Below are 25,457 nucleotides of genomic sequence, written 5' to 3'. Positions count from 1 at the left end.
CTTTCCTTGGGAGACTTTATGTGTTTTTAACACCACACCCCATCTACAGCCTCTAGTGAGTAGTGGACATTCACGTGATTGAGTGGAGCCTGATTCTCAGCTTTGACACACCAGAGCACACTAAGATAAACAAAACTCAGCAAAGACCTTGAGGATTATCGCATCTCCAACCCTACTCCTCCCATTGCCCCTCTTTTTGGCCTTCTTGGTCTTGGACTACCCTCCTGATCCTATGCTTTAATACTATTCTTCCCTTACCTTACCATTGCCAGTTAACAGCTTAGTTTAGAATTAGCTCTGACCTTGAAAACTTTACAACACCCATAGTCAGATCCTTGCCTTCTAGTCCCATGTACTACCATAACTGCAGGAAAAGAATCCTAAGCAGATGTCGCTGGGTCCTCACTCATATTGCCTGTTTCTGGGAAAATCAGTCTGCTTTCTACCTCTGATATATTAGTTCTTGACCTGAGGGCTTTGTCTGGTTACTATATATTTCCCTGCCCATGTGTGCAGGTCAAAAATAACATAGAATTAACAACTCCAAGAAAAGTCCTTTGTCCAATATGAATAAATACCCATATCCCTGCCACTCAGGCAGGACAACCATAAGTAGCATTGCTGTAGTAGTATCTGCTTATTTCCCAGAGCTTCCAACTCCAGTTTTCCACATGGAACACATGCTTATTAGTACATTGATAGGCTTCCATTTCTTTCCTGCATCAATTCCTTATCTCCCTACTGATATTTTGGGGGATCACCTTCCAAATTAATTACTTGTACATCCACACTTTTCTCAGAGTCTGCTATTGGCAGATGCCAGAAGACTATGGTGCCCTTCCCCAGGCCATATGAATCAGCCTTTGAAGCCTGACCCTTAGCATTTTTCCTATCTGTCTATGCTGGGAGGAGCCATGTCAGAGACCAAAGAAGTCAAGTCAGTATCCCTCTCCCATCCAAACTCTGGAACTCACCTCTGTGGCCACGGGCCACAATCACAGATGGGATACCAAATACCACATTCCCAATCAGGTCCAGGAAAAGATCTTTGATTTCGACAGGGTCGTCTGTCCCTCCAAAATACTTCTCAGTGACCTCTGGAATCATATCTTCAGGCATACCCTGAAATCATCAACAAAGTGACCCTAAACATAGCCTTACTGAGTGATCTAGCTGCTCTGACCAGATAAGACCTTTTTTTTTTCCCCAGATTTGGGGATGGAACCCAGAGGCATATTGACCTCCGAGCTATACCCCCTGCCTTATTTTTTATTCTTAATTTTGAAACAGGGTCTCAATTAGTTGCAGAGGGCCTCACTAAATAGCTGAGGCTGTCCGTGAACCGTGATCCTCCAGTCTCAGCCTCCCGAATGCTGGGATTACAAGCGTGCTCCACCACACCTGGCTAAGAAGGCCTTTTTGATTGTTACCCTTTGGGATCTGTGAAAATTCCTCTTGGGACTGCAAGAATTCCTCTTGGGACTACCTCTGGAAGTAGAAGAGGCAGAGAAATGGGAATGAATCCCAAATCCCAACCTTTTATCTGCCATTGAATTGGTCTGCAAGTAGAGATGAAGCTCCAGACTTTCTTTGCTCCTCAGCCAATGCCCACATTCCCTAGACTCTTACTAAAACAGGTAAAATCTTCTGCAGGATCGACTTGGCTGTCCTCTGGTCCAGTTGGCCTTCAGAAATCGGAATGCCCATCATCTGTTCAAACAAATGGTTACACATTTGTGAATCATCAGGAACTAATGGGAAGAACTTAACAGACACAAACAAGCAACCAAACAATTACAGATAATAGATCTTTGTTGGGCCTTGAGGATCATGGGTCTTTCATGAGTTTGGAAAACAATGAAACAAATATACTTATAGACAGAATCTCAGTAAGTACAAAGAGAACTCCTGAAATATATGTGTTTATCAGAATAGGGGTACAATGTTCATCCAAGGAGTGAGGGAAATTGAAGCCAGCATAGTGTTGAAGTACAGGCTCAGGATAGAGGACACAGACCACCAGACCCTACAGCCTCACATGAGTGAGGAATTCAAGACTCAGCATTATGGCTTTGGTCCTTTGGCAGAATCTGTGAAATAAAGCTTGTACTTCTGAAGTAAGAATTAAAGAATCTTAGAGGTAACCTTTCTGTCCAAGCTATGAAGAGACCTGGCTCAACTCTCTCCTGCCTTCTAGCAGCTTAAGCCCATGTCCTAGGATAACCCTGTGTCCCCTAAAATGGCTGATCTAGAAAGTGAAATACTTTTTATAGAAAATGCTATTTCTACAGCCAAAATGTAGCTTTTAGAAGTCATTTATAATGTAATAATTAGCAGCTTTCTCTAAATATTTCCATGAGGTTTCTGAGAGCTCCTGTCAGAGCCTACAAAATTAAAACCAAGGAAGTTATTGAACCCAGGTCTAACCTCCTAAGTTTCCCCTTGCTGATGTCCTCAGCTGTTCCTTCTGCACAATTCTTATATCTGCAGACCTTCCCATCCTGGACATATCAGGATCCTTTAATGAGGAGAGAGGTTCCCAGAGCTCTGCTCCTCAGAAGAAGCTGAGTAATCCCAAAGAAGAATTTCAAGGAAATATCCACTTGGGTCAATGCCAATATCTTCTCTAAATTCAAAGAGGGACTGGGAGAAGAGAGAACTCAGGCATCAGGATGTCAGGGGTATTAGAGGATGGAATTCTGTCTGAACAAAGGTCTGTACTTTCTTACCATTGGCAAAAGCCAGCCAAACTCTTGTTTGTTGATTCCCACAATGTATGGGACAGTGTTGAAATTCTTTTCAGCCAGAATCTCTTCAGGATCCTTTGGCAGCACCATTCCATCAATTACAGTGGGGATGAAGGGATGGCTCTGGGAAAAGAACATTGTCATCAATACGATATTTCTTCCCAAGGAAACACCCATATTCTCATCTCTGTCTATCCATGGTGGCCAGCACTATAGACTGGCATGACTTCAAGCAGTCGCTACAAATCGGGATTATAACACAGGGGTCTAAGTCTGTGAGACATAGAAGAAAGGGTTTTGGGAAGCCAGGGATGTGAGGAGATATTGGTGAAGGAAGCAAAAGGGGAAATCCTCACTCAAATTAAAGTATGTTTAATATACAAATAATTATATTTGCCGGGCATGGTGGCGCACGCTTGTAATCCCCGCACTTAGGAGGCAGAGACAGGAGGATCGCGCAGGTTCAAAGCCAGCCGTGCTGGCTTAAGAGACCCTGTTTCCTATTAAAAATATAAAAAATAGGTCTGGGAGTGTAGCCCAGAGGTAGAAGGGCTTCCACGAACCCCAGTGCCACCAAAATAAATAAATAAATTAATTAATTATATTTTAATTGGAAGTGTGTATAAATGTACATATAGAGTCTGTTTTCACTATATAGTAAGTAAGTTGGTGAGTGCTGAATTTGCAAATAGTGAATTCAAACCATTGCTCCCAGGTAATTATAGAGTGATGGCTCTGTAAACTTCTGGACACAGTTTCATCACCCTTTTTTATATGTGGGTTCCTATTCAAAGATAGCCTGTATACTTTAAATTTCTTGCAGAGAATTATTTCCATGCAGAATGTACTTATAATAAAAAAAAACTTTCTGGGGAGCACTGCACATTTTCGCAGCCTTAAGTAGTATGAAATTGTAAAGCTCCTTGGCTTTTGCCCCACAATAGTCCTGTCCACTCTACTTTATGATGATGATGATGATGATGATGATGATTACTATTACTATTATTATTGTTGTTGCAATTTAATTTGGTGCATTGTAATTTTACATGATAGTGGGGTAGAGAGTGACAGATAAATACATGCACGTAACTCTTGGTGCCCTTCTCACTGGTCCCGCCTCTTTTATTCTCATTCCCCTATAGGTCTTTGAGATTAGAACTGGTAATTTTGTATACATTGGTAGCATTATTTCAAATCTTACACTCTTTATGTCTTCATCCCTCTTCCTACATTCCCTAAATCCTCTCAATTACTCCATTGGAGTATCTTTTCTGCTATCTGATGTTATCCCTATTTCTGAATGTCTCTCTAGCTTACACATATAAGAGAAAATATACATCTACTTGGTTTTTGAGGCTGGCTAATCTCTCTTAGTAGGATATTCTCAAGTTCCATCATTTTCTTGCAAATGGTGTGATTTTGTTATTTTTATAGCTATATAAAAATCTATTGTGTGTAGCCAGGTGTGGTGGTGCACGCTTGTAATCCCCGTGCTTGGGAGGCAGAGACAGGAGGATCGCACAGGTTCAAAGCCAGCCGCACTAGCCTAGGAGACCCTGTTTCCAAAAATAAAAATAAAAAGTATAAAATAGGTCTGGGATTGTAGCCCGGAGGCAGAAGGGCTTCCAGGAACCCCAGTACCACCAAAAAAAAAAAAATCTATTGTATGTATATATCAAAGTTTTGTGATCCATCCATCTATTGATAGACACCTAGGCTGGTTGCATAATTTGTCTATTTTAAATTGTGCTGCTATAGTCTACATCTGAACATGTGTAAAATTATGAAAAAGACATGGTTAACCTGGACAACCATTGGTGAGAGGGGGGAAGAGAAAACGGGGGCGGGGGGAGAGGGCACCAAATATAGTTTAAATGTATACTATTTATGTTCAATAAAAAAATTGTTAAAAGAAAAATAAATAAATAAATAAATAAATAAATTGTGCTGCTATAAACACAGATATCCAAGTATCACTATAATACTCTGATTTCAGTTTCTTTGGGAAGATGCCCAGGAGTGCTGTTGCTGGGTCATATGGTAGTTACATTCCCAATCTTCTGAGAAACCTCTACATGATTTTCACAGTGGCTGCACTTGTTTGCAATCCCACCAACAGTGTAACAGAGTCCCTATATTTACCTATATCCTTGACAGCATGTATTATTGTTTGTATTTTTTATTGCTCTTCTAACTGGAGTTAACTGGAATCAGAAGAGTTTTGATTTGCATTTCCCTGATTTATAAATATGTTGAACATCTTTTCATATATCTGTTGATCATATGTATTTTTTCTTTTGAAAAATTATTAATTCAGTTTGGTTGTCCATTTTTATTGGATTATTTAATTTTTGTAGTATTACAATTTTTAAGTTTGTTGTATATTCTAGATCTTAGACCTTTGTCAGATGGGTAAGTGGCAAAGATCTTCTCCCAATAATCTTTCTTTGAAAATTCTTGATAACTTCCTTTGCTGCACAGAAGATTATTTTAATTTAATGCCATTCCACTTACTGTTTTAATTTCCTGAGCTTTGGGGAAACTTTTTGAGGAAGTTTCTACCAGTAACTATATGTTGGAATGTTGGTCACAGGCTCTATTCTAGCAATTTCAAAGTTTCTGGACTAATTTACAGGTCTTTGGTTTATCTTGAGTTGACCCTTATGCAGAGTTAGAGGTTAGGGTGTAATTCTATTTTTTTAACATATGAATAACCAGTTTTTCTAATACCCTTTGTTGAAAAGGCTGTTCTTTCTTCAGTGTGTTTTTTGCACTTTGATCAAAGATCAACTGATTATAAATATGAGGCTTTGTTTTCTAGGCTTCTATTCTGTTCCACTGGTCTATGTGTCTGTGCTTGTGCCAACATCATGCTGGTTTTATTATTATCATCTTGTAGTATAATTTGAAATCAGGCATTATGATGCCTCTAGCATATTATTTTTGCTGAGAATTGCTTTAGCTCTTCTGTATATTTTGTTTTTCCATATGAATTTTATAGATGATTTCTCTACATCTGTGAAAATGAACATGGTATTTTGGTAAGGATTGCATTGGATGTGTAGATCATTTTTGATAGGATGGCCATTCGGATTATATTTATTTTGTCTATCCAAGAGCATAGGAAATCTTTCCATCTTCTAAAACCTTCAATTTCTTTCTTTATTAATTTATAATTTCTATTGTAGAAGTTTTTCACCTCCTTGATTAAATACATTCCTAAGGATTTTATCCTTTTTAGTTATTGTAAATAAAATCACTTTTTTATTTCTTTTTCAATGGATTCGTGATTGGTATAAATAAATGATCAAGATTTTTGCAATTTGATTTTTTATCCTGCTACTTTGCTGGGACTATCATCTCTAGAAGTCATCTGGTGAACTTTTTGCATCTTCTGAGTAAAGGATCATGTCATCAACAAGCAAAGATAGTTTCAGTTCTTCTTTCCCTATTTGTGTTCCTTTGATTCTTTTTTCCTGTCTAGTTGGTGAGTTGAATTTCAAGTACTATGTTGAATAGGAATGGTGACAGTGGGCATTCTTGTTCTTGATCTTAAGGGAAATTCTGTCAGTTTTTCCTCATTCATAATGATGCTAGATTTGGGGAAATTATATATACCTTTTATAATGCTGAAGTAAGTTCTTTCTATTTCCTCAGCATTTTATCATATTTGGGTATTGGATTTTATCAAATATTTTTTGTGCATCTATTGAGATGATCATGTGATTTTTCCCCTTAGATTTATTAATGTGGTGACTTGCATTTATTGATTTGCATATGATGAACCAGACTTACATCTCTGGAATGAAGCCTACTTGGTCATGGTAAACCAAGTAGCTTTGATGTAGCTTTTTCTTGATGTAGCTTTGACAACATTAATTGAAACTCATAATCCAACTATATTCTGCTTGCAAGAAACATATACTTTATAGGGAGAGAAATTCACAAGCTGAGGGTAAAAGGATGAGAAAAAAATATTCCATGCAAACAGAGACCAAAAGCAAGCAGTGGTGGTTAGGCTTATAATTGACACAGCAGACTTTAAGCCAAAACTTTTCAGAAGAGACAAAATGGTCATTCTTACTGATAAAAGGAATTGTCCAAAATAAAGACATAGCCATATTAAAATTTTATGTCCCTTCATTTGATGTACTTATCTATGTAAAACAAACTTTTGACTTGAAGACCCAGATAGACCCCATTACAATAACCCTAGTGGGCTTTAACACACCCCTTACACCATTAGGTCAGTCATCCAGACAAAAAAATTAGTAAAGATACTATAGATACTAAGAATGCTATACACCAATTGGACCTAACTGATATTTTCAAAATAAGTCATCTGCCAACAGCTAAATACACATCCTTCTCAGCTGCTCATAGACTGTATATTAGGTCACAAAACAAGCAACAGCAAGTTTAAAAAATCAATATAATTCCCTGCATTCTTTCAGATTATAACAGGCTAAAAGTAGAGATCAAGAGAAAGAAGATCCAGAGATACTAACAAAAATACATGGAGATTGAATGCTACACTACTAAATGAAACTAGAGATAAAACTTACAAACATTTATGAGCCAGGCATGGTGGTGCATGCTTGTAATCCCAGTACTTGGGAGACTGTGACAGCAGGATTGCACAGGTTCAAAGCTAGCCTCAGCTATTTAGTGAGGTTCTCAGCAACTTAGTGAGACTCTGTTTTAAATAAAATATAAAATAGGTCAGGGGTGTAGCCTGGAAGTAGAGGCCCCTGGGTGCCATCCCCAGGACCACACACACACACAAAAAAAATATGGGAAACCCTGCAGGTGGTGTTAAGAGGAAAATTTATAGCAGTAAGTGCATACAGAAGAAAAACAGAATAGAGGAGCTCCTCAGTGGAGCCAGGGAGAAAGGGTAGGGAAGGAAGAAGGCTGAAGTTCACTAATGGAAATGCTACCTTTGGCTATGTGTATACATGTGAACATAACATTGTTAACCTGGACACTCAGTATTGGGAGAGAGAGAAATGGGTAGGTGCAAGGGGAGGGGAAGGCACCAAGTACTGTGAATATATGCCACTGTCAACATGATCTACATTATGATGTGAGACTATAATGCACCAATAATTATTATATATTATGTATATTGTATATTATATATTATATGTATATATAGACTAAAAAAAGAATCTAATAGTGTACATCAAGGCCCTTGAAAAACAAGAACAAACTAACCCCAAAGCCTGCAGAAGGCAGAAAATAATCAAAATAAGAATCAAAATTAAAGAAATAGAAAACAAAAAACAATCCAGAAGATCAATAAAACAAAAAGCTGTTTTAGAAGATAAATAAGGTTGGCAAAACCTTATCCAACCTAATGAAATGAATGAGAGAATAGGCCTAAATTTAAAAGTATTTGAAACCATTTCCCCTGCCCTTCTCCTCACTGCATAGCAAAGAAGCCCTCTGGCCTCCCAGGAGATGGGTCCTCATCAATGCAGACTCCTGAATCACATATATGAGTATTTCTGCCTCCTGAGAATATTCTAGCACAGCCTCATTCCACAAGGTCATTTTAGAAGCAGGAAATATAAATAAACAGTGCAGTGCTGAGCCCATGGAACACAGTCATTGGCTAGGAGCTCTGCACTGGGGGTCAGGGGATGGATTGCAATCTTGCCTCTGGTCTCCAGGCTATGTTACCCTTGCAACTCACTTCCCCTCTCTGGTCGGGAATATACATGTTAAAAGTGACTGTGATCCCATAAAGGAGACTTTTTATTTATAGTTAATTAAAGCATAAAGTTGTTATGACTATATACCTGCAATAAAGAAACCAAAAGTCCTTACCTCTGTGGATTTTCCATGTAAATCGAGTTTAAAAAAATTCTGTGAAGACAAAAGTAGATAGTGTGGTGAGAAGGCTTCCTAGGGAATCTTGGATCTCGATGATCTGTGCTCAGAGAAATGCTCAGCACCTTCCTCCTGGATGCTCATTGGCTGGGCCCAGGGGACGAGGCAATAGTACATTGGCTTCAATGAAGCCAGAGCAGGCACCATCAAGGACAAAATAGACTGGGACCCAGACTCAGGGTGGCTGGGGCTCTGCGGAGGGCATCTGCTGTTTGTCTCTGCCCTCTGCTTCATTCCTTTATTCTCCTTGTGGTCCCTGGCTATAATACCCCAAATGTCCTCTGGGGAAAATATAAATGAGGTGACAGCAATGGCAGAGATGTGACTGCTCAAGGGCTAGAGGGGCAGGAAGAGGGGAGAATCTGCAGGAGAAGACATGCCTCCCTACACCTACTTCATGAATCCATACATCTACATGTGACTGGGGTGCTCCATGTCCCTAAACATAGAAATGACTGCAAGAACATAGACATTAGTACAAACCCATGGTAGTCCAATGGTTAATCCCTAAACCATTGCTGAAATTTTTGAGGTAGACAGCTATAAGCAGATTGAATACAAATCTAGAGTACTGTTGTCTTTAATCTTCCCAGACAATGAACCTGTAGAAAAGAGAAGTGTAGAAAGCTGAGGGGCAAAGACATAGATGTCCATCTTCAGAGCAGGTGGACCCAGCCATGTCCTAAGCCATCTCTCCATGAACTTTCCACTTAACCTGAAGATTCTGTTACAACGTGTGTTCCTATTTTGTTCCAGCACTTTAAAGTGAGTTTTTTCATCTTTCATTTGGAAACTCTGGCTCATACAAGATCAATAAAACTTATTACAACCCAGGGATTTCTTTTTGTGTATAATCACAGTGATTGCAAAATGTTACTCATACCCAGTCTGACATGTAAGTGTAAAGGGGCCAGTAGGAATCTCTCCATATGAGTGGTAGACCTCCATAGTGTGTGTGTGTGTGTGTGTGTGTGTGTGTGTACCAGAGACAGTCAATAATCATGTAAACTCTTCCACAGTAGCTCAGAAGATCTCAAAAGGATGTGCTCAGATCATAAATTCTCTAGGTTTCTCCAAAGCCCCCAGCTATCACCATATAAGCTTGCTCCTTTGTGCCACATGAAGAATGGCTGAAATATTAGTACATTTCCAGGTATTGAAAAACAGTTGTGTTTTAATTCTTTGAAATCCTTGGTCATCCTCTTTGACCCTTGATGAGCCAAGCCCCAAGGATATAATGAACTCAGCCTGTATTCAGGGTCCAAAATTGTCCAACTTTCTGAGACAGATGCCAGGAACTCTGCTGACTAATGAGCTCACATTTACAATTTTACCACTAAGAGAACACTTCTCACTGTCCCTGTATGCTCTTTTCTCTGAATTATTGTCTTGCTGCGTTTCCCTGTTGTGACAGACTGCCGTGACCACCCATACATCTTCAAATATCACATTCTTGAAGTCATCCCTGGTGGCTACAAATAATATATCTTCCCTTTGTATTCTACCACATGAAAGCACTCTGTCTATGGCTGAATTTCTCTCTTTATTCATCCTCCTATGCAGAAATAATGTCCATTTATGTCTGCGTCATCTACCCTAACACCACTTTCTATATACTTAATATGAGTGAATGCTTGGATGGATACATAGATGGATGCATGCATAGATATAGAGGTGGAGTTGGTAAATACAAGTCCTGCTGGTAAATGACTTAATGTTGAATTTTTCTAAATAAATGATGATGAATTACAGCTTTTGGAGAACTAGGTGATGACATATAAATACACGTTGGTTGGATGACTCTTGATGATGAGTACATCAAAATTAATGGATTGTTACAGATAAATTGACAATAGATTGACAAAAGGATATGAATAAATATCCTTGGATGACAGATAAACGGATGGATAATTAGATGGCTAGTTTTTAATACTGAGTGAGACACTTTCAGACAATCTAGAAAACTGTACAACTACTGTTATATAATTTAGATATCTTCTACATAAGCAAAGATAAATTATTATACCTTTCTGAAAATCATTGTGTCCATGTCCATCTCCAACACTAAATGTTTAATTATTTAAAATATATCTTGCTGGGCGTGGTGGCGCACACTTGTAATCCCCGCACTTGGGAGGTGGAGACAGGAGGATCACGCAGGTTCGAAGCCAACCGCGCGGGCTTAAGAGACCCTGTTTCCAAATAATTTTTTTAAAGTATTAAAAAATAGATACTGAGAGTGTAACCCAGAGGCAGAAGGGTTTCTAGGAACCCCAGTACCATCAAAAAGAAAATAAAAAATTAAAAAACTAAAATAAATCTAAAGCAATAATAAAAAAAATATTGTTTTGAAGGTGTTTTGTGATTATGATGCAGTTTTAACCCATTATTATTGGACTTATGTTTATATTTGATGTATTTCACAATGAAAAAGGAACAATAAAATTTCCAGTTTGGATCAGGACAGTGACACTGATTTTCAAAAATGAGAAAAGGTCAAAGAACTTTTTCCTAGATTAGAGGACAGCTGAACAGATAAGGTCTTGGGCCACTAGAATGGGGCACCTACCATTTTCAGTGTGGCCTCCAAAAGCTCCTTCTCCGTCTTCTGACGCAGGCAGTGAACCATGACCTCTGAGGTGGTGGTTTTACATCCAGCAGTAACTGCAATTTTCTGCAGAGATAATAAGCAACAGCAGAGATTAAAAACAATGTCTCTTCCCTCCATCGATGTGGACAGAGGTGTTTTATCCTACAGCTAACTTTTTAAGGCAGTCGGGGATAGTTCAGCATACTCTAGACCAGTGGGTGGGGTTTCTGGGTTCCAGAGTGTGAACTCTGTTAGTAACTAGCTTGTTATATATCTCTGTCTCTGTTACCTTATCCTTGTTAAAATGGGCACAATGTTCAAAAAGTTTAATGTGTCAAGAGAGGCTTTGTGGAGTGAAAGTAGGGAGCATGGAACCCAAAATTCCTTTATCTTGTTTAATTTCAACCCCCTCCACTAACACACACTTGAGTATCAGTATCAATTTCCTCACCTGTGCATGAGGGTGATGGTTTCACCTATCTTATAAGAGTTAATACATGACATGCTCAGGAGGGACCATGTTTCCATACACTACATCTTGTTCAGGATTGGCAGAGGCCTGCATTACATGATTCACATTTCAGACTACACAGGATGTGATTGAAATGTGAGCCCTAAAGGCCTTGCTGTCAGACCAATCTCACTTCAGGTATTCTTGGAGTATGTCAACAGAATCCTATAATAAAAAATAAATGACCCCTGAGCATTCCAGGAGAGCAGAGTAAGGAATACGGGAGCCGATAAGGGTGAGACCTACCTTAGTCATAACCTTTGCATCCTTGGTGATCAGAGCAGGAGTGAGGGCCACACCACTCTCAGAAATGGCCCTGTGGAAGAGGTTTTTGGCCAGGGGAGATAACACCTTCCAGGGGGTGGAAAGAAGGAGAAGACATGCTCACAGGGTAAAGGTCAGTGACAGACTAGCCCCTCAAAGCTCCTGATGCACCTCTGCCTGGGCCCCTTTATATTTATCTATAGGTTTTAATTTCCTTTTCTTTATGAAACCAGTGTGATTTAAAAATTAGTTATTGGGCTAAAATTCTGCTTCACTCTGATTGTATTGTGTGGGTTTCTTGAGTTCCTGGCACCTTCCAAAGCCTCCCTCAGGGTCCCCCTGTCCCGCTCCCCACACCAGCATGGCATCTCAGGCCCCCAAGAGTGTGTGACCCATATTCCCTGCCCAACCTTCCCCCTATTTCCTTCCATCTCTGATTCTTCTCACCCTCCTTCCACAGTTTACCTGACCCTCAGTGCCAGAGACTGCTGCCCCCACCTCCTTGGTCATGGAAAAGCCATGAGAAAAACTCAGAGGAAGTCCTACCTTCTCTCTATTCTCCAGTCTCTTAATGTGTAGATATGACTTGGCACAATGACTCTTTATCTAACTTATATCTTCTCATCATCTTACAGTAATTGATACCCAGTCCTACTTCCCAAAAGAAGTAAGCTGAGTCCCAATGTTAAAATTCTAGGAGTGAAAAACAAAACTCAGTCAAGCGAGAGGAGGAGGAAGGTCAATGCTGCGAATTGAGTTGGAGATGCTATGACCCCAGGACATAAGCCAAACTAAAAGCTTCCTGGAGACCAAGAGAGTTTGAGCCTTGGCTCTCCACCATCTTATGCTGTGTGGTGAGCAGAGTCCTCCCAGGTCTCGTCAACAAAGATGTCAATGACTAAATTGGCTAGTCTCCTAGAAGTCCGTTTAGCAGTGACAAGAACACCAGGGGTGGAGTGATGCCAGAAACACTTACAAGAACAGAGACACTTTCTCCTCCTGCTGACTCCCCAAAGATAGTCACAGAGCCTGGGTTCCCTCCAAAGTTGACAATGTTGTCCTGGACCCAGCGTAGGGCAGCCACTTGGTCCAGGTGACCCCAGTTTCCCCGGCTGTGTTCATCCCCTGTGCTGCAAGAGAACAGGGTGGGGCAGAGACAGAGATGTCACTGCTGGGCTCTTAAGACCACAGATGGGCAGAACATTTGGTTCTGCATTCCTGACACAGGGGTCTCCAGCTGCCTCTCATTCCTGCAACACTGGTCTCTGTGGGATTCTACATCATTCTTCCAGTAGCGAGGTACTGTGCATCTAGTATGCTTCCAAGTCTGGACCAAGAGCCAGGGCACAGCACAGAACAAAACATAAGACCTCTGACTACACTCAACTCACACAACAGACCACAGACAAACATGAGAATATATAATATAATGTCAGGTTGTATAAGTGAGTGAAGAAAAAATAAAACTAGGCAAAAAAAGGGGCAGGAGTAGATGTTTCAGATATCATAAGCAGGGAGGACTCTTTCAGACAGTGTAATTGGATAGATACCTGCATTAAATGATTACAGGGACTTGTAAATGTCCAAAGAAGAAAATTCCAGTTAGGAGAAGCTTCAGGGGCAGAGAGACCCAGAGCCAAGGGGAGAGATGTGACTGTAGCTGGTTGTGAGAGGCACTAGAGGGCGCTGGGGGCCTTAGCAAGAACCTGGGCACCATTAAAAGTGACCTGGGAGCCCTCTGCAGAGGCAGGACATGATTGTCTCACCTGGTGACTCTGCCTAATATGTGTTGCAGCCATCACATAAAAATAACATGTTTATAAACAAGTAGTTATTATAATAATCAAGGCTGGGTACATGGGGATGCAACCTAGGTGGAAGCAAGGAATGATGAAAAGCAGTTCGATTCTGAGCATATAGTAAAGAGGGTTTGTTGATCCACTGGATATAGGGGGAAAAGGGAGAATTCAAGATGCCTGTGGGCCTGTATCCTGAAGAGCTGGGAAGGTAGAGCTTCTGGAAACTCTGTAAAGACCTTGTGGGAAATTAGAAAAGCCTCTGTCACGACAGGCACAGCAGGCATCAAGGGCTCAGTCTGCCCCTGTTAAGTGGAGGGTATCCTGTACACATCAATGAAGACAGGAGGAAGTAGGTAAAGGTGGGCACCTGGGGCTCAAAGAGGCATTTGGGGGCTTCAAATAGTAAACTCTGAGAGTTCTGCTGGCATCACTTAGAGAATTAGGGGGGAGAGAGAGAGCAAGAGAGGATGAGAGATCCCACAGTCCTTATGTTGGGTGTGGGGTTGGATAAATGGAAGTGAAGGAGCTGAGAAGCACAGTCAGAGGTCAAAGGGAGCCAAGAGCAAGGTCAAGGAATGTTTCCAAAAGCCCGCGTCGTCCTGTGTGGCATGGTCAGCTGAAACCCTGCCTGCTGAAGCATTCACTGAGCTCGCTCCATGCCACTGTGCTTTCTTCCTTTCCCAAGAAGATGGTGATATATGACTAGGTGGCTACATGCTAACTTCCAACACAGAGGTCTGCAGGTATTTGCCAACACTTGGGCATTTCAGGTAAAAAGGGGATGAGTATTTCATAAATGGAAACATGAGGTCTGGGCCTTGCTGGAAGAATAGAATTTTGATGGGTAGAGTAGACATTCCAGGCAAAGGAAACAGCAAATGCAAAAAGTCACAAGTAAATGGACAAGTAAGGCTGGGGAATGAGAAAGTATGTGGGGTCCAATAATGAAGGCACTGACACATCCCGAAGGCCCTGAGCAAAGGTTGTGATGATGGATGACATGAATAGAGCTGGGGCAAGTATCTCTGCTTCAGTGGCTGCCATGGTTTGGATGTGGTTTGTCCCCATGTGTTCATGTGATTCAGCCTTAGTACCTAAAATGGCAGTACTAAGGTGTAATAGAACCCATGGGGTGAGGCCTAGTGGAAGGTGATTAGGTCATTGAAGCTGCAGCCCTGAGGAGTGATTAACAGACCGTTCAGCAGATAGGTTAGTTCTGGAGAGTTGAAGTAGTTGCAAGATGAGTAAGACTTCCTGACACTGTTTTCTGGCCTCCTGTCTCTTCATGTGATGTGTTCTGTAAGTGCATATTCCCTTTCTGTTCTTCAAATATGTTTTGATACAGAAAAGAAGGCCTTGAACAGAGCCCAGTACAATAAAATCATGCAATTTTGGACTGTCAGTCTCTAGAACTGTGAGTTAAATGAACTTCTTTTTCTGTTTATTTCCCCATTCTGGTTATTTTGTTATATAAACTAGTACTGTGGCAAATATGCAAAGAGAGGAATCCAATACCTTACCTGAAAAATCCCCAGATGCCAAGGCGGTACTGAATGGTCACTACCACCACATTTTCATAGGCAGAGAGAGCCAGTCCATCATAGGTGGATGCCCCGCCTAACACCAGACCACCTCCATGGATCCACACCATCACCTGAGAAAAAGAAAATATAATTGGGAAGGACCTCAGAGTTTATCTAGTTTGGTGTCTATATTTTGACTGTAATTCAAGGAGCCCATTAAGCCCAAACCAACAAGATTTCAAAAAGTAGCATCTCAGGCCAGGCATGGTGGCACACGCTTGTTATCCCCGCATTTGGGAGGCAGAGACAGGAGGATCACGCAGGTTCGAAGCCAGCCTTGCTGGCTTAAGAGACCCTGTTTCCAAATAAAAATATAAAATAGGTCTGGGAGTGTCGCCTGGAGGTAGAAGGGTTTCCAGGAAGCCCAGTACCACCAAAAAAAAAAAAAAAAAGTAGCATCTCTGCACTCCAGTCTCCTTGTTAAGGCCAAGGCCATCACCTCACTCAGAAATCCTGACTTTTCTCCTCAGCCCCTGGTGCCACATCTTTTCCAAGGATCTTCATTTTAAGAACATTTTCCCTAGAACAGCAAAGGCCAGAGATGTCATGTTCTCCCCAACACTGTTATCATACCCATGCCTGGACCATTCAACCAGAGAGACATCAGTGAGGGAGAATTGGACCGATCTTCATTGCCATTAACTCCATAGTGGAAATTCAACTTCTCTTTGCATTAAACACACATGGTGCCCAATGGTGCATCATCCTGACATGCCTTCCTTGGTCTTTCCTGCCTGCCCAAATGCTACCCCATGCCCAGATCATCTCCACCTCCTCTAGGAAGTCTTCAATTATGGGATTAACAGTATTTGAGGATAGTGGGAGCCAAAGACAGTGATAAGACTGGAGGATGGGTATAGATGAAATGATATTGTGATAAACTGGTTAATAAAAGATCTCATAATATGAAATACATACCAAGTGGTATTCTAAATACTTTATTTTTAATTTTATAAATTTTTTTCTTAATTTTTTATTGGTACATTGTAGTCATACATCTTAAATGGAGTACAAGATGGTAGAGGCATACATGCACACATCACTCATTTAGTCCTTACCCAATTCCCACCCCATACACTCCCCCTTCTTCCTTCTCATGTTTGGCTTTGTGATTAACTTTGATGTTTATGAATGTACATCACATACATTAAGTAATTTTCCTTTTTTCCTCTCCCATCCCCCTCAGGTCACCTTTTTGTTCATCTATGGTTTCTCCTTCCTCATTTAGAGTTCTTCCTAGACTCTCTTTCTCCCTAGCTTCAGCATATTTGGTAGAGCATTCAATTTTTTTACTTTTTGTTACTGACTAATCTTACTTAGCATAACGTTCTCCAGTTCCATTCATTTCCCTGTAAATGACACAATTTTGTTCTTTACGGCTGAGTAAAATTCTATTGTGTACATATCCCATAGTTTTGCAATTCATTCATTTGTAAAAATAAATTATCCCTAAGGTAGTTTTAATATTGCCCCACCAGAGAGGAAATCTGAGGTTTCACCTGCCTGAGGTCATTCAGCTACTTAGTGGTAGAAGCAGAACTTGAACCAGGCAGTCTAACTCCAGAGTCCATGTGCTGAGCTGCCCAGTTCCCTGCAGCCCACAGTGCAGTGACTCAGCCTGGGAGGCAGGAGGAGGATCCTGTTGCAGCTCATATCATGCTTCATGAATGCTTGCTCTGTGTACTTAGCCAGAGATCAAGATTTATCTTAGAACTGAGATAAAGCTTGATCTTCATTACTGGATATGCATATGTGATTCTTCCCATTTGAAGAAGCAGAGGATGAAAAAGTTAATTTATTTTCCAACTTCAGCCAAGCAAAGGCAGACAAAGGATTTAAACTCAAACTCTAGTTCTAAAACCTGTGTCCAGAGCTGGAGAGTCTCCTGCCTGCAGGCTCCCAGATGCCCTGTTTCTCTCACTCATGCTTTCCCTCTCTGCCTCCTGGTGCTGGACAGCGTCAAGATAATCCCTGAGTGAAGCCTGAGACCTAGAGATTGTATATTGAAAAGTGTGGACTTGTCTGTGAAGCCAGAAGGCAAGGTCTTTGAAGACAGAGGCTGCATGGGGTGGTGGCATGCTCCTCTTTTTCCTAATTCCAACCTCTAACTATCTGTATGAAAACCCTGAGTACAAAATAGAATAATGGATGAATGAATGAATGAATGGGCACCATGCTGGGTATTCCAGAGAGACTGAATGGGTGTTTACACCCCTCTTTCTTTCACCTGGTGTAGCCTTTATTTACACAGAAAAAAATGTCTCCCCTCTGCCCTGTTTTCCTGCACCTTGCATCCCTCCCCTCTTTTGCCTTTTCATTCACATGGGAAATGCTGACTCACTAGCATGTAAGTTTGTGCCAACAGCAAATAGGGCAGGAGATGAGCCATAAAAACATCCCAGATAGCTGGCCAAGGAAAGCACTTCTGAGATTGCCCCACCTCTATCCAGAGACAATAAGTGTTTTCAGGGGATAGTGATTGTTGTCACAGTTATCATGCTGTAGAAAGGCAGCAGGCATTCTCTGTCTCTCTGTCTGTGTCAGAGGCACCAGTTTAAAGATCAGAAGTCCACGAGCCTGTGCAGTCACTTTTCTGTGTGACCTCCCTTTCCCAGTCTGGGCCACAGTGACTCTACATATAAAGGGTTGGGTTGCTTGATATTCTCATACAACTCTAACTTACTGGAAATTGTGTCTTAGCTGCTTTATGAATCAGATTCTTAATCTAATAACTGAGAATAATTATTTGTGTATTCTATTAGTGTAAGAGAACTTAGAAAAATTAGGATATGTGTTTCAGACACAAGTCATCTCTGCAATAAACCTGAAGTCATTAGGGAAACTGGAGTAAGGAAAATGTTTATCTCCTGTGGTAAAAGGAAGCTCTGGGGCCCTGAATCATTATAGCTCACCATGTCCCTGATCTAAGCTACCTTATCCCCTTCCCTAAGGTCACCAGAAAACCCTGGATGCTGGAACTCACCAGTCTTGACCAGTGGCCCTGTGCTTACCGGCAGCCTGCTTTTCTTTGTCAAATCGGCAGGAGTATAAATATTTAGGTAAAGGCAATCCTCAGAAAATGTGACAGGAATTTTCTCTTTTCTGTTTGTAATGAGATCTGACACCATCTTTCCAGCCACTTCATCTTGGGAACACCTGGGAGGGAAGAAAGAGGAGCCCAGAGTTTCAAGCACAGGGGAGCGGAAAGAGCCATCTGGAGCTAGACTTTTAACTCCAAGTTCTAAACCTATAAATGGAGTCATTATCACTTTACTTGAGACACTGAAACGAATAGAGGGCTTTTTTCAGGTTCTTATAGACCATGCAGAATGAGAAGGACTTAACACCTCTCTCCTTCCCAGAGCCTTTAAGAGTCCTTGGGCCATGAAAAGGAGGCTGTCCATACTCAGAGCTGTCTTGGAAGTGTGCCAGTATGGGGAATGGTCTAGGAAGATTTGGGAAAGCTCTGATTATTAATATATTTCAAAAGAAAATAATTGGTATATTTCAAAATAGTTGTGTTAAAATGTAGGCAGACATGGATAAAGAAAGGACTTGGTTTCGGCCTAAAAACAGGCAGCTATTCCAGTATAAATCAACCTAGCTCAAAGTACCTAACAAGTCAATAGAGGAGAGCCTAAAACAGGCAGCTATTCCAGTGTAAATTAACCTAGCTCAAAGTACTTAACAAGTCAATAGAGGAGAGCTAGGGCTTCCTCTTTCCAAAGACAGATCTACATGATGAGCTAGGGAGGAGGGGGCAGGGTTTGACCTTACCCTCCATGAAAGGAGACACCTCACCACACCTTGCTAGGGGGACCACCTTGCTAGGGGAGGTCACGCAAACAAGATGGAGGTCATGGATATAAAAGGCCAAGTCCACGTGTAAGCCCTTTGGTGTACTCATTCGAGTCATCCCCTCATGCCATCTTGGCATGGGGCTATATTTCTATTTTCTGTATTTCTATCTTTCTAATAAACTTCTTTAAATCTTCAGCCACTGTCCAAGCGATGAATACTTATTCTTCGCTTAGGACAAGAATCCACGGTTTTTCTGTTTGTGTCTGTGTGTGGTGGTGGTGGTGGGGATTACTTCTCCCCACACACACACCATGCACATCCCCCCGCCCCCACAACATATTGTATTTCTGGGGCATGGGCCTTCAATCTACTGGGCTTCAGAGTAACTGTGTTTCTCTTGCAGGGAAACATAGGAAATGTCCATCAAACAGAATGGAAGACATTTAGCCTTCAGTAAATTAGGGATGGCATCTTTGTGGGACAATCTCAGCAGAATTGCCTTATTGTCTTGCCTTAGTCACTGATGTGACCTTGGGTGAGTTTATTTTCTGCTCTGTGTCCTCATCTGCTAGGTCTAAGTGAGGGGAGGAATTTCCCTAAGTGTCTTGCAGCCCTGGAATATTAGAATTTTCCTATCATATCACAAGGAATCACATTTGGATGCCCTGATGGAAGTTTGTAAGATCCAACTTACAATGGAAATTGTAACATTTACTGAATTATCCTAGTGTGCCAGGCACTGAGTTTCATTCTTCTTATGTACTAACTCACTTAAGGCTCAGGCCAGCCAGCCCCAGCATGGGTTCTATTATTTTTCCCATTTTAAAGATGAGAAAACTGAGCCATAGAGAGATTAGAGACCCTTCCCAAGTCAGATGGTCAGGAAGATCCCTGCTACAATTGCTTATATTTCCAAGCATCTTGTCAGCAATATTTCCAGATCTCAATGGACCTAAAGGCAAGCACCGTGATGTATGTAGCACTCAGGTGCCAGGATGGTACTCAGGTACCATCAAATGGCAGAATTAGAGCCAGCAAAGGTGAATCCAAGATTTCCATCCAGGGAAATTGTTCATGGGTCACCAAGAGCTAGTATGGATAAGATTCATAAACACATAAAATAAGATGTTAAATGAAGGCAAAAGAGTTTAACCATACTAGTATCTAGACAAATGCGATAGAAAAAAACAAATTATATTTATTATTGATATAGTTACTATACTATTATTTAGTTTACCCAGTAGCTAAAAACATTCTTTTGAAAAACCCAAGTATTGGCAAGAGTCTGCTGTGTGGGTTTTTTTTTATATATCATTGGAAGTAGTACATATATATATTGGGAGTATTTCTGGAGGAAAATATAACAAAAGGTGCATTATCTTTGATTCAGAAATGTCATTTCTTGGAAGTTATCCTAAAATATCTATGAATGTGTGGAAAGATTTAGGTACAGCATGGTCATCACAGTGTAATTTATAATTTCAAAAGCAACATAATAACCCAAAACAAGAAATATAAATCAATCACATTTTAATAGGAAATTTAGTTCAGCTATTTAAGATATGTTTAGGGGAATTATAAGTATAAAATTATTTTGATGATACAATGATCAAAGAAAAAAGTGATCATTCTAACTTCATGTATGTACCATCCATTTCAAAGGAGAAAGTATGCAACAGATTACAGGACTGAAGAACATGATCTCAAAGATTAAGAGCAAATAGAATCTTAATTTTAACATTTTTAGTCAGAAAGGACTTTATTTTAGTTTTTCTGCATTTGTTTATTTGTATTTCCTAACTTTTCTATAACATGTATGTATTATACTTGAAAACAGGATATAAAACACTGTATATTATTTAAAGGAAAGAAGGCTACCAGAAGTAGGATTCTGGAAACCCTCAGAAGGACACTGCTGAGGACATGAGTGAAGTCTGAACAGTCACTTAAGTGTCTGAGATAAGTTAGGGTGACCATGAGGTCACATAAACACTTTGGGCTTTTGGGCCCAGCTGCCTTGGTGACTGGGAAGACCAACCACTGCTCTGTCCAGGACTAGTTATCTAGACACATCTGAGAGTTGAGAACCCACCAAGTCAACCCTTCAATGCCCTTCCAACACCAACCAAACACACTTCACCTACCCCTGTCTACAACCAGGCCAGAGGCCAAGATAGAAGAGATAAGATTACTATTTCTTATCTATCTTACCTAGTCACCTGCTTTATTTTCCAAAACAGTAGTCATTTTTTAAAAGTACAGAATTTTTATTTTTGTCATCTCTTTTTCCAGGAATGGAAGGAACCTTTGTTTTCTGCACTAATTGATCCTAAGACGCAAGAAGACTCCTGGTACATAATAGATACTCAAGAACACTGTGCTCCAAAGAGACTCTAGAAAGCTCTGACAGCTCTGGAATGTCATCAAGGTTATAAAGGGTTCCTGAGAACTCAAGAAGAAAGTAGAGCCAATTGGAATATTGCCTCCTTCCTGAATCTTCTGAAACAAACTTCCCACTGAGAGACCCCTACTATGGCATGCTTACATAGGAGGGTAGGAGGTGGCATTCTTCACGTGCTTCCATGGCTCTGCAGGCTGTGGAGGTGTGAACCTCAAGGATCCAACAGGGGGCTTGGCAAAAGGGACACCCAAGAAAACAGCCACAGGTTGTGCAGATCCTTCTAAACTGATGAACTTCCCCAGCACTTTTCCATATACGGTGTCCACCACGGGTGGCGAGGAGTGTCCTGCTGGACATGGAGAGGAAATAAGGTCATTACAGGGAAAAGGTGATGCTTTCTAGGCATGTGACCTTGAATAGGTCACCTAAACTCTCTAAGGCTTGATTTCTTCTTATGTAAAATAATAATGAGAAAAACTGGCCTTCTTAACTCAGAGGTATGACTGAAGAAGTGCATTGGATTTGAGGTATAATTTTATCCAGCCAAATGTCAATTAAAAAATAAGAACTTCTGCTGGTAATAAATAAGGCCTTTTGATTCCCCCTCAGAAGCTTCTGGAAGCATATATTCATTAGGATCCTGGTGCTGAGCTGCATCCTAGTTGAGAGCTTAAACAAGAGGTGAATCATCATCTCAGGAGGGCTGACCTTATAGAGAGAAGAAGCCACAGACATACTTGACCTCACACTGGGAAGACAGAGGCCATGTCCTTGGGCAGCACTGGAGAGGTACTACAGGAGTTAAAAGAGGGAGTGAGACCTTCTGATTGGTGGTTTCATAGAGTAGCTAAGACTTGCAACAGGGAAGGAAAGAATAAAAGATGAAGAATGGAAGGGAAAATGCAGCAAGAATAAGAGAAGGTACAGAGGTCCAGAGACAGCAAAACACTGAGTCTGGCTGGAAAGGGTGAATGGCATGTGATCGCCACCAGATGGAGTTCATGGGAATGGTAGATGATCTGGAATGAGCAGGTTCTGGTCAAGGAGCACCTTGCATGCCAGGATAGGGAACTTAATTTTATTAAGAGGATAAAAAGCAGAGACATTCTGGAGAGAAAAACACAATAAGCTTTTAGAATATTTTGGAAGCTTTAAGCAGTGTCATTCAGAGGTGAGGTGCCAGGTTTTTGTCTATTATTTTTCCTTCATTCCTATGGGAAAGACAATCACTCCTCATTTCCTGTGGCTTCCTCATTATTCCTGGTTTCACCTGCTGTAGGGGCACAGTGAAGCAATCTACTCATTTTTCCTGAGGCAGGTGGACTCTCAGACATTTGAACATGGCCACCACTGAGGCCTTCTTTTGTCTTAAGTCAGTACCCTCACTTTGTCAGAGCATCTACACAAGACATAATTTCTATCCTCAAGCGTACCCAATTTCCCCCTCTAAACAAAGATGTATCAACACAGCCATCAAAGGGTGTGGCCAAAACTGAAAAGAAGAAGCCCAATTTGGTGTAACAGAGGAAGATCCAATGTCCTTGGAAAGTCTTTATGGAAAAGCAGTTTATAAAAGAGTATCCATATTTCATAGTATCAATGACAGTTCCATTAGTGAGCATCTAGGGTTTGTTGTTGTTTCGTGTATTTAATGATCACAACTAATATGGATAAACTTTCTGGAGATGTGGATATAGTATTCCCAATCTATTGTGGTTTGGCTTATCATTTTTTCATTTTAAGATCATAGGTTTATCCTAGTTTGAAACAAAGTAATTTTGCAATAATTACCCAATGCAATCCATTTTTTTAAAATACTGGTTAAATTAACCTCAGCCTTCTTCCTCTTTACCCCTCTTTTCTGGCTTTGCTGAGGTTTCCCCTCCATTATTTGGAGTCCCTCTGGTATCCCTAATGCTCCCTAGCTTGGGCATATTAGAGAAAACTTATGTTCCTTCTCTATCTGCGCTTAGCTAATCTCACTTAACATAATGTTCTCCACCTCTTTCCATCTTCTTGCAAATGACATGATTTTGTACGAATATGTGTATACATGTGAATATAACATATTTAACATGAAGATTCAGTATTGGGAGGGAAGGTAAATGGAAGTAGAGGGATGGTACCAAGTACTGTGTGAACATATGCCATTATCAACATGATCCACATTATGATGTGAGACTATAGTGCACCAATAAAAATAAAAAATAAAAAATACAACTTAGAGTAACTATGAGAATGGTATTAAAATGGATTTGTTAAATGCTGCATATGGATTATGAAATGGATAAAATGCAATCAACAATATTTTGGTTTTGTGGCATTGGTTTATAACTAGCCAGGGAGATTAAATCCAGACATGTCTGGGCTGTCCAGACACTGAAGGAGCTACCACAGAATGCTGGCTCTAGATTTAGAAGCCAGAGATACCGGGGCATGATTTTCCAGGTGAACTTGGAATTGAATATTTCCCTCTGAGTCTCAGCTTCTCAATCCATGAAATATCAGTGGTAGAGATGAAGTCCTTCACTGTACTACTGTATCCACCATGGATTATTTTCTATATCTGATATTTTGACCAGTGAGCCTTGCTGATCCTGGATGACCATCTCCTCCAGGGTCGAAACCATTCAGAATTAACCACCTCTTGTGTCTGGCTCTCATATCCTGCACCAGTACACATTTGTCCTAGTTACACAGTGTCAGATACCAGACAACTAGGGACAGCCTCTGTACCTCAAAGCACACTAAACTAATCCCAACCAGCATAACTTGCATCAGTGCCTTCCAAATCTTCTCTGTTTTCCTGGAGAAACTACCATAACAGCTCTTGCCCACAGCACTCTCTTCCCTCAGCCTCCTGACTGACCATCGTGGTCCCTTTGTTTCTCACCCACCACAGTACTATACCCTACCCCCAAAGGATCTGTGAGTGATGAACTATCTTTTCAATGGCCAAGAGCTTCTGCTCTAATTTTACCATATGTCAAATTTCCCATAAATATACTCCATTAAAAAATAACCTTTTATCCTTTTTCTAAACCTTCTCCAGAACAGGCACCATCGTAAGTGCCTAGAAACAACTACCCACTTTGTCTTCCGTAGGGCCTCATGAGGTAGGTCCTATTACATCTCTATTTTATAAATTGATTAATCCAGGCATGGAGAAATTGAGTACTCCCCAAGGAAACTCAGATTTAAGAGCTGAGCTATTATTCAGAACTGGACTAGAGATGACCATGAGTTGACGCTTTTAATATTCTACCTACCTAGCCTCCATGATCTGATGGATTTGGAGTACTAATCAAGAAAAATAAATGAATTAAGGAGTCTCAGGGTTTTATTGTCCTCTGCACTTGTTCAGCTGTGCTGCTCCAAGTTCAATTCCAAATCCAGAGGTGAGGGGCGGTACTGCTGCAGAAATAGACCCATCGTGCCTTTGCCTTACACATATCTCCATTCACCTGAGCATAGGGAACAGATTTCCAAATATGCTCTAATATTTGCATTTGAGAAGAACTTACCCCAAGCCAGGCAAGCAGAAAGAGAGGCCAGGACCAGAGTGCAGAGCCACATTCTGGAAATAGAGCAGCTCTGGGGCAATGTGGTCTCCACACTGCTTAGAGAAAATACACTGGCTCTTCCCTACAGCGTCAGACCAACCTAAATCCCGCCCACCAGGCCCAGTTGCATAATCTGAAAGGAGAGAAAAGCTGTCCCTTTTCCAAAGAGCTCCCTTGGCATCTCTTGGGACCTCAAGCCACACCTACCCAGAGTTCACCCTTTCATCTGAATAGTCCCTATGCTACTCTCAGAGTACAGATAGCTGCAAACTCATCCAGCAACTTCTTATATAAGACTCTATC

The 25,457-nt window shown here is 40.9% G+C and overlaps 1 protein-coding gene across 1 annotated transcript in view; it reads right to left on the bottom strand.

The window, feature by feature from the left end:
• LOC308269223 (liver carboxylesterase 1-like) overlaps positions 1–25,167 on the bottom strand; it is a gene marked incomplete at both ends in the record, with an annotated part of 30,833 nt that extends 5,666 nt beyond the window's left edge. Inside the window, 11 exons of the mRNA XM_080704479.1 lie at positions 975–1,122; positions 1,630–1,710; positions 2,730–2,870; positions 8,580–8,618; positions 11,212–11,316; positions 11,990–12,094; positions 12,984–13,137; positions 15,327–15,460; positions 18,401–18,545; positions 21,736–21,940; positions 25,116–25,167. Coding sequence (XP_080560605.1) covers positions 975–1,122; positions 1,630–1,710; positions 2,730–2,870; positions 8,580–8,618; positions 11,212–11,316; positions 11,990–12,094; positions 12,984–13,137; positions 15,327–15,460; positions 18,401–18,545; positions 21,736–21,940; positions 25,116–25,167 — 1,309 coding nt within the window. The remainder of the gene's footprint in view (positions 1–974; positions 1,123–1,629; positions 1,711–2,729; positions 2,871–8,579; positions 8,619–11,211; positions 11,317–11,989; positions 12,095–12,983; positions 13,138–15,326; positions 15,461–18,400; positions 18,546–21,735; positions 21,941–25,115) is intronic.
• Between the last annotated feature and the right edge of the window lie 290 nt (positions 25,168–25,457).

Source organism: Muscardinus avellanarius (genome assembly GCF_963383645.1).
Source record: "Muscardinus avellanarius genome assembly, chromosome: 10".
Lineage (NCBI taxonomy): Eukaryota > Metazoa > Chordata > Mammalia > Rodentia > Gliridae > Muscardinus > Muscardinus avellanarius.
This window is presented reverse-complemented; position numbering and strand designations above follow the sequence as displayed.